This window comes from Fulmarus glacialis, unplaced genomic scaffold (assembly GCF_000690835.1).
Source record: "Fulmarus glacialis isolate BGI_N327 unplaced genomic scaffold, ASM69083v1 scaffold1226, whole genome shotgun sequence".
Taxonomy (NCBI): Eukaryota; Metazoa; Chordata; class Aves; order Procellariiformes; family Procellariidae; genus Fulmarus; species Fulmarus glacialis.
The window spans coordinates 23,019-31,899 of record NW_009219805.1 but is presented as its reverse complement, the minus strand read 5'-3'; the positions used below and the strand labels follow the sequence as shown (position 1 = coordinate 31,899).

The window sequence follows — 8,881 nt, the reverse complement described above, 5'->3', positions numbered from 1 at the left end:
CAGCCAGGGAGCGGGGCTGGGGGCGACGGGAGGGTTGGGGGGCGCGGGGACGAGCGCCTGGGCTGGCACGGCTCAGGGAGTCGGGAACCTGCACCGAGGTGGCGGGGCTTCCGACAGGTTTAAGTTCCTAAATGTCAGACCGTACCATTTATGCCTTCATTTTTCTTATTTATTTCAGCCATTATACAACCAGCCTTCAGACACCAGGCAATACCATGAAAACATTAAAATGTAAGTACGTGGCAATAAAGGCTATTTTAAATGTCAGGTTGGGCATTAGGCTGCAGCGGGAGGGATGCTAGCTCGCTCCCAGACTCCAATTAAAGCTGCTGAGGAATCGCGAGCATCCTTTTAGAGCTGGTGTTTCACTGCTCCGGGTGCCTGAAGCACAAACCAGCTCCAGGAGCAGCTCCAGGAGCCCAGCAGTTGGGAGACGTCGCTTCAGACAGATGCTGAAGGTGCTGTTTGATTTTCTCGGGGGGTGGACGTGTGTCCTGGCTGGTCTCTTGGCGTTTTCCCAGAGCGCGCTCACGTTGGGTGCTTTCTTCTGTGTTTCACACATACTGAAGTACGAAATCAGTTGCCAGCACGTGTGTGTGTGTGCGTGTTTGCATGCGGCAAAGATGAGGTAAAGTGAAAAGTTGCAATTACAATTAGATTTTCATGAAGCACCTCTTGAATGTCTAATAACTACTGGTTGTTTCAAAGATACTTACTGAGACTTAGCAATCATCTAATTTGACTTATCACCTCAATACATGATTGAATCATCAACCTTCATTTAATAACCACAGTGACTTCCTGAACATAGAAGAAATATAACAGATAATGAGAATAGCGATAATTGTGATTATTGTTGGAAATTTAAATAGTCAAACCGGATCTGAAACTTTTATCTGCCTTGAATGAACCGATGATTGCTCTGAGCTGCCTGCAGCGTGTCTATTTTAGTACGGGCTTGGTCAGCTGGCGATAATCATCTTTAATAATCTATTAACAAAAGTTAATAATCTTTTGCTTTTCAGCGGTATGTTAATTGATGCCAGGGGGATTATAGGGAAAGAGTTAACGTACCTCTCCTATTCTGCTCTGCTGCAGGGGAGCATGGTAGGCGCTGGCGGTGTTTAGGTGCTGTCTGTCCCCAGGGGCTGCGGGGAGGAGGAGGGTTTGGTGACGTGACCCCGCTGCTCGCTGCGCAGCCCCGCTCGGTTCCTGCTCCACCCAAGGCTTCCTGTGTCACCCAGGCAATGCGCTCACTGTCAAACATTCAAACCCCAGAGTCACCCCCGGCTCTTCGGTCCCCACAGGACTCAGCAGGTCCCCAAGCAGCCTCGCTGCCGGCGCTGGGCACTGGCATCCTAGATGCGAGGGTTGTGTTCGGGTCCTCGCTGTTGGCCTGGGTGCTGGGAATAAACCCAAGGTGCTGCTGTGCCGTGCACCTCTGAGGTAGGGGAGCATCATCTCCTGGTGGTGGGTGGGGAGGATGGAGAAGGCTTCTGAGGGGAACGAAAGCAGACGGAGAAGTCAGTGGGAAACAATTGCTTTTCCTGCAGCTGAGAAATCCCAACAGCTTTTTGCTTCCAGACATTTCCTTTGTGCCTTGTGTTGGCGATGCATTTACCCCTGGTCGTTTGAGCTTGGCAGATATCACCACAAGTCTTGGGCAAGGATCCACCAGGATTTTGACACTTGTGCTTTGGCCTGGGTCTCCCATCATTTCAACCCTCTGGCCGTTGTCTTCGGTGGACACGCTGCCCGCGAAGGCAGCTCTGAGGGGCATGGAGCATGCAGACGTGTGCTCTCCACGCTGGCTGCCTCCCCCAGCCCACACCGCTCAGGTGCGCTTTTCTAGCTGCAAAGATGTAAAAAAAGCAAACAAAACCAGGGCCACCCCCTCCAGTTCACTGATTCAACACACGACTAATGAGGTAGGTGGCAATTTTACTCTTGGGAGAGGCGATGATGCCTGGCAGAGGGTCTGTGCTCCCTGCGGGCTTGCAGCCCCCCGCTTTTGGAAGTCTGTTTTGCTGTCAGTTCAAGGGGTTGACGGCTGATAAACCACCTTGTACGGCATCAAGTGCTGGCCCAAGAATGGCGTTGCTGGTTGTGACTCATCCCTGGCACTGATGGCGTGTGGCAGTGACTGTCTCTCGGGGTCCCCTGACCCCCCTCTTCACTTCAAGGGCTCCACGGCCATCACAAGCCGGGCGCTGAAGGTGGCAATTTCAAGCTGATGGCTAGCTTTGTGCCTGAAAGAACGAGTTAAAAGTAGATTCAGATACTTCACCCACTCTCCATTCCTCTGCCAATATTTGTGGGTTTGTGATCACATTTTCCTGTGATTTAAATGATTTCCTGTCGTTGGTTGCTGCCTGAAAGATGGGCGCAAACAAGAGGGAACTGACTGTGCAGGTCAGGAGTGAAACTGGTAATGAGACGTGAAGCCCCGTCGCACCAGCTTCCCGTGCCGTCAGAGCAGGCGCTCCCCTCCATCCCTTCCTCTGGAGGCATCCGTAGGGTCATCCCAACCCTCTCGTGCGGCTGTAGCGGTGGTGGTGATAGACCAAGGAGAGGTTGGAGCAGGCAGGCTTGGGGTTAATGTTCACTGTGATTAACGCTGCAAAAATATGGGAAGGAAACCACACGTTTTAATGAAAAGCCTCCGTCTCCTCCTTCCAGAAACCTCGCAATTAGCTGCTTTCAGCTGGTTATTGATGCCAGCCGAGCGCATTCACAGATCTAGGTCAGCAAAAGGCCCTTGAGCGATCTGGGCTCCAGATGTTTGCTGCTTTTGACCATGGGCCTGTCTCGGAGGTCCTGGGGTCTGAACTGCACTTTGCTACTTGTTGATGGGTGTGCAGAGAAGTCGGTGTGTCCTGTTCTCCCATCTCTTGTGTCCCTGCTGCACATTAAAGGACATTTGGATGCTTGGGAGGCAGATACAAAATCAAGATTTCAGTGATTCTTCCAAGCAAATAATTCAGGGTCTTTTGACCAAGAGGAAAAGGTATTAAACTTCCCTCTTTTGACCAAGTCACGCTTGGATGTTCAAATCCTACCTACAACTTCTCCGTGGGCTGCATTTGAAGGTATTTTTTCTTCTTTCCTTGTTCTTAATATGTTTGTGCCTTTCTGCTCTGGAAGAGCAGCTTCTGCTCCGTAGCCTGGAGGTGGCTGTTTCTGTAGGAGATGGAGTAAATCCTCAGGGTGCTGGGAGACATCAGCCAGATGCATTAGAGCACCAGAAGGACAACTGCCAGGACACCCCAGGTTATATCTTGCCAAGGTGTAATTGCATGCAGATTCTTCTGAACAACTTCACCCTATGCGGATTTAGCCATGATGAAAAAGCCTTTTGGCAGGTTGCTGGTAAATCATCCAGGTTGTGATTCTGTCCAAAAAACCTCATTGCATGCTGGCTCTGTTGTGCTAAATAGAAACTGCTCCCACGTGAAGCTGGTTTGGAGCCTCACACCTGGGCACAGGAGGACGGCCAGGCTGCTACTATTCACAAATACCGTTTTTCTTTTTTTTAAACATTTCCTAGGGTGGATTTTTTTTCTCCATGAATGTGTGCAAGTGTCAGTGGGAAGGCATTTGAATATCACAAAGCCAGGATTCCTCGATTTCTCTACAGCGATACTCTCCGCCTTGCAACACTAGTTTAATTCTTCCTGCTTGTTTGCTTTGCTTTTCGGTTGGGATGAGTCACTTATGCTAATAGAGCTGACTGGGGAGTGACGGGGAGAATTTCTGCTCTTACTAAAATGTTACCGGTCTCTTATTTTCATGGAGTTTTATGGCCTGTCTCCTATTCAGTACAGTTAAAATTAATTTCATGCCCCAGTTCATTCTAGTGTTTGCAGCTTCAAAAGCTTTTAAGTCCTATTTAGCTGCCTCGCTGTGCTCTGTTACCCGTCTGCTTGGGTCCCTTTGGTTCACCTGCGAGTGGAGGCTTCGAGCAAACGTGGTTAATTTTGTATGCTACATCTGCCTCGTGATCTAAGGCACTGTTGAGTGGTTTGTGCCAAAGACTTGACCTACCTTTGATAGGACTGTGTCCTTTCTGTTTGAAATACCTGCTTTGTTGGAGGGAAGGGCTCTGCCACTCTCTCATCAAGAAAGAAGAGAGCAAGACGGCGTTTGGTGCCCTCATTTTCATAGGGATGGGGTGAGCTTTGCCTCCCTCGCTAGCTTGGCCCTTGCTGTTTTTCAAGGTGTGAATTTTTTGGCTTTGCAGTGGACTGACAGGTTCCTCCAAGAGGCGTTGTAGCCCTGAACACAACTGGAGGCTGCTTGAATGATTCTGCAACCTCCTCAACTGATGCAAAGACCCCATTTTTTAGATTTTGCTGACATACAGCAACAAATGCAGAGGACATTTACTTGTGCACCAGTCGAGCACCGGTGCATCTAGTCTAGGTCTCTTATTTCAGTGTTTTGCCAGCTGGATGTACAAGGACGAGAGCTGCTCTTCCTACCCTGCTGTGGTAGTGATTTTGCGTATTCTCCAAACTCCTGGCACCAAAGATATTAACCTTCTTTCCTTGAAGTGTTTGAAAAATGACAAGATGTTGTTCACATGAGCAGGATCAATTACCTGCTGTCTACCTGGAGAGGTATTCTCCGAGGGGGCCTTCATCTCTACAGCAGGAGATTTCTGCTCGGTCAGCCATGAAAAACAGCCCGGTAGGACTCTCCTCCCCCCTTTCCCGAAGCAGTCATCTTGAAATCATAGTCTGTGGGATTTGTGTTTGAAAGCAAAATGTGAGCTTCTGAGCCTTGAAAAAGCACGCAGAAGAAAAATTGAAAAGCCCAGGGTGAGTACGTGCAAGGTGCCGTTCACAGGGTTTGCTGTAAACCTTCCCTTCAAGAGCTTCTCCTTGCTTTTATGCTGAAATTCAGAAATGTCGGGGTGAAACCAGGCTGCATCCCCCTGAGATGCTTGGAGAGGTGCTGGAGAACCAGGGTCTGAGTGTACAGTTAAAACAGATCAAGAGCTTGGTGTGATTCTGGTTTTCTTCCATGACCAGATCCAGCGTCAGCAAAGCTGTGTGTACTGTTAATATTTGCACATCTGGGTTGCTCTCTGCAGCTGATAGCTTTTCTCGGGGGGGGAAGCTTTGCCTCTGCAGAATCAAAATCTGAAGTCAGGATTTTCAGAGAGGTTTAGGGGCTTCTGAATATCTTTTGCTTTTTGAAATGCTCCCCGCCCCCCCGCCCCATTCTCCCAAAAGAGCACAACAGCTTTCTTCTGAAAATCTAACAACTACAGCTTTCCAAATCACTTGTCACTTTGGAAAATTTAAGTCATCTTTTCATTACTGGCTGTTTAGGGTTTTAGTAGCGCTGGATTGCCTCTAAATTCATAGTTGAAGCCTGACATGTAACACAAATGCTCTTCCAAACCCTGTCATTACTAATGCATCCTCTTCCAGGTCTTTTTATTAGTGCTTGTAGACATTTTCCTCATTAGAAATTCACCTAGCAGCTCCCCGCTCATCCCATTCAAGGTTTCTCATCTCTTTTATTCTCTATTGGCATGCACTAGGGCAGAAGCATTACCTTGTGATGAATTACTAAATGATGGAGACACACACTGCAACCTTCTGCTTCTTTCTCTTGCCAGTGAAAAGCCAAGTACTGGTTTTGGGTGGACTATTCTTGCAACACTTGGGCTTGCAATGTCAGCTTGGGCTTCAAGGGAAGGCAAAGGCGTAGGACAGGTGCCTGACCGATGGCCAGAAGCGCTTCTGCACTTGCACTTGTCTCATTTTGGTCCTAAGCGCGTAGGTGCTAAAGGCGATGGGCACGAATTTCCCACCTGATGTTAAGAACTGTGGTCACGGATGTAACTGCTGCCCAAGGGAGTCACTTGAGCATCTCTGTGGGAACACCTTCACAAGGAGATGGCACCGCGGGGACCTGGACGGACTGTGCTGGGGGTCTGGCCAGAGCAGGCTCTGATAACAAGGCACCCGTGTTTGCCAAGGCATCTCCTCCTTGGAGCACAAGCATCTCACTGGCCTCAGCGTCTGAACCGCCAGGTGAATTAACAGCATAAACTTTTGCATGAATTATAGTGATGACTTTGGTCCTCCAAAGCTGAATGCATTTTGGACCTGCAGAGGACGTGATGTGAGAAGCTGGGAGACCTCCAGATGGCTTTTTTCTTGAGTGTTGTTTCTGGGCACAAACACAGCCTGCCCGACTGTACATCCAGAGTTACGAACCTCTGCCACTCTGTTCTCAGAGGCACTGATGGTGCTGGGGGTTTAGTCTAACCCCAATGCTCAAGGGCTCTGGGGTAAATTAACTGAAGATCTGCTTTGCTTTTCTTCCTCAGAAAGCGTTTCTGGATATTGCAAGGAAACTGCTCCGAACAGCTGGCTTTCCAGGAACGTGCCCTGCCTCGGGGTTAATAGGTTACGGTGTATTACCAGCTGGAGCTGCGTGCTCCGGCCGTTTCAGAGCAAGAAAATGAGTGAATGCAATGACCCGTGAACAGGATGACCTGCTCCCTGCCCTCTCTGCAGGCTAGAGGGGTAGGGGATCGGTGACTGCCCTCAGCTGCAGCTTGGGATCGTGGCATCAGCGATGCATAGGAGCGGACGTACTTGGGGGGACACAGCCGTTTCTGTACGCTCTTCGTTGCCTCTTGGCTGGTTTCACCTTGGAGCGTTCTTGCTGTGCTCCTCAGGTCCCGTGGTTTGCAAATCTCCAGTCTCGCTGGCAGCGCTTTGTTTGGCTGGAGTTGCCAGGAGGCTCCTCCGTTTCCGACCCTCGCCTGCGTGATCAGTCTCGCTGTACAATGGCTTTGCCAGCTGCTCGCTGCCTCCTTCCCATCGCTCTTTGCAGGCTTGATCCCTACTTTGTTTGCACTGGCTGTTTGATGAAAGACGTTCCTGTGTAATTAAATACCCCTGATTAGTTTTGATCAAATAGCAAACTTCCTTTCATCTCGTCTTGCGCCGGCTGAAGGTCTCTGCGGGCAGGCTCGGCCAGGTGCGCTGCATCGGCTCTTTGTATCCTTGGGAGTCTTATCCCAGGGCTTTGGCAGTGTCCACGCGTGTGTACACACCAGCACTGCCACGCATGCGTGCGTACACATCCTTTTAAGATCGCAGCCTCCGGAAGGATCGTAGCCAAGTCATTCATGGGGACCTGAGCCAAGTAACTCAAAAGTCAGAGTTACGGGTTCTTTCCTTGACTGGCTCCATTGTGAAAGCCAAAAAACAAAAACAACCTTGCGCCAAGCCAGTTAAGGTGGAAGTGGCTGCTCCCACAGGGCTCCCTTTGCTTTGCTCGGAGTGGGAGATGTATTTCACTCGGGTACGTGGTGGTTTGGAGGTTGGCTCTGAGAACCACGCTCAGGCGTGGGGCTCACCAGTTAGGTCAGCGGGGCTGTGGGATGAGGATGAGTTATGCAAGGATGAAAAGCTCTTGCAGAATCACACCCAAAATTATAGATAATATTTGAATCCTGCTTCCTGCGCTGGTGGCAGGTGACAATCAAACATCAAGTTTTGAGTTTGGTTTACCTTGTTTGACCTCTGTTTCCTCCTGCCTGTTGGTGTTTGTAGGGAAGTGCTGGGTACTGGCACTGGGTACCCCACCTGGGTCGTGCCCCATTTCAGGCTGGTGCCTGGTACTGAGGCTCTTGCTGCACTCATCCAGTTGATACCTGGCCCCTAAAGCAGGGGACCCGCTGCTCCTGAAAGCCTCTGCCACCCCAGACTACAAACAAATGGGCCTCTGATGTGGGAAAAACCCTGAATCGTCCACGGCCTCCGTGGCAGGCTCGGCTTACCCTTGGCCTGCTGGGATGGTGGAAGGAGATCATCGCCTGTTGAGTTCACCGGCAATGAGGACAGAAATCCTCAAGGCATTCGCAGAGCAGTTAGAGAGGAGCAGCAGCCCTGGGCTCCCAGCGTGAGGCTGCACCTCCCCGAGCATGGCCGAGAGCCGTGGTTTTGGGGACTGGCTGGCTGGAGGTGATTCCATGCCTGAGGTCTACAAAAGCTCAAAAGGTCGATGTCTCTCTGGAGAAGGTTGTGGTGGTTGTGTGACCTGCACTGGCTGATGTCCCCTCTCTCTGCAGAGGAGCAGAGAAGGTGCAGGAAAAGCTCCTCTGGTGACCAAAGGGCTGGGATAGCTTTTGCCACAGAGAAGGTAACTGGACGTGGTCTCCTCACCTTGGAGAAGAGCTGCCTTCAGAGGGAAGTGTTAGAAATGTATAAAACCGGGGCTGCTTTGGAGTAGGTGAGTGGGAAAAGCGTAGTCACCGTGTCATTGCAGCCGGTGCTGGGGGACGCTACGTGAAGCTGAGAGCCCACCAGCAAGAAGGGCTTTCCCCATAGGCACAGCAGGGAGCTGTGGAGCCCACGGCCGTGGGGGAAGGCAGAAACACGGATGGGCTGCAGCAGTGATGAGACGAATTTTTGACCACAAGGATGGGGATGTGCCATCTGGCAGCCCCCAGACCCCAGCTTGCCAGGAGCTGGGCAGGTTCTGTGTCTCGCTGGGTCCACCCCATCCCGCCCCTGCCCGATGCATGGGGCGCAGGCAAGGACAGGACAGGGTAGGGAACTTGCAAGTCTTCCTGACCTGGCATGGTGTGTGGTGTGCCAGCACAGCAATACTTAAAACTGTCCACAAGAGTCACTGTTGCTTTATCTAAGGAACCTCCATTCCTTCTGCCTGTGAACTGCCTGATTTCTTCACCCCGTGGAGGTTCAGGTCTCCATCCGTGACACTTTTCTTGTGCACCACCAAACCGCAGGCGGGGAGCAAGGATTCGGGCTGCCGAGGAGGAAGATGAAGGAGGGTTGGTGCATTGCAAGAACGACCTTTCCCATGTGCTGCTCCACGCTGGTTATTT

General features: G+C 50.9%; 1 protein-coding gene across 1 annotated transcript in view; it reads left to right on the top strand.

The window, feature by feature from the left end:
* Window positions 1–117: 117 nt before the first annotated feature.
* The window catches only part of LOC104078736 (nuclear receptor corepressor 2-like), a gene marked incomplete at both ends in the record, with an annotated part of 27,686 nt that continues 18,922 nt past the window's right edge, over window positions 118–8,881 (top strand). Inside the window, one exon of the mRNA XM_009580493.1 lies at window positions 118–231. Within this exon, the coding sequence (XP_009578788.1) occupies window positions 118–231 (114 nt within the window). The remainder of the gene's footprint in view (window positions 232–8,881) is intronic.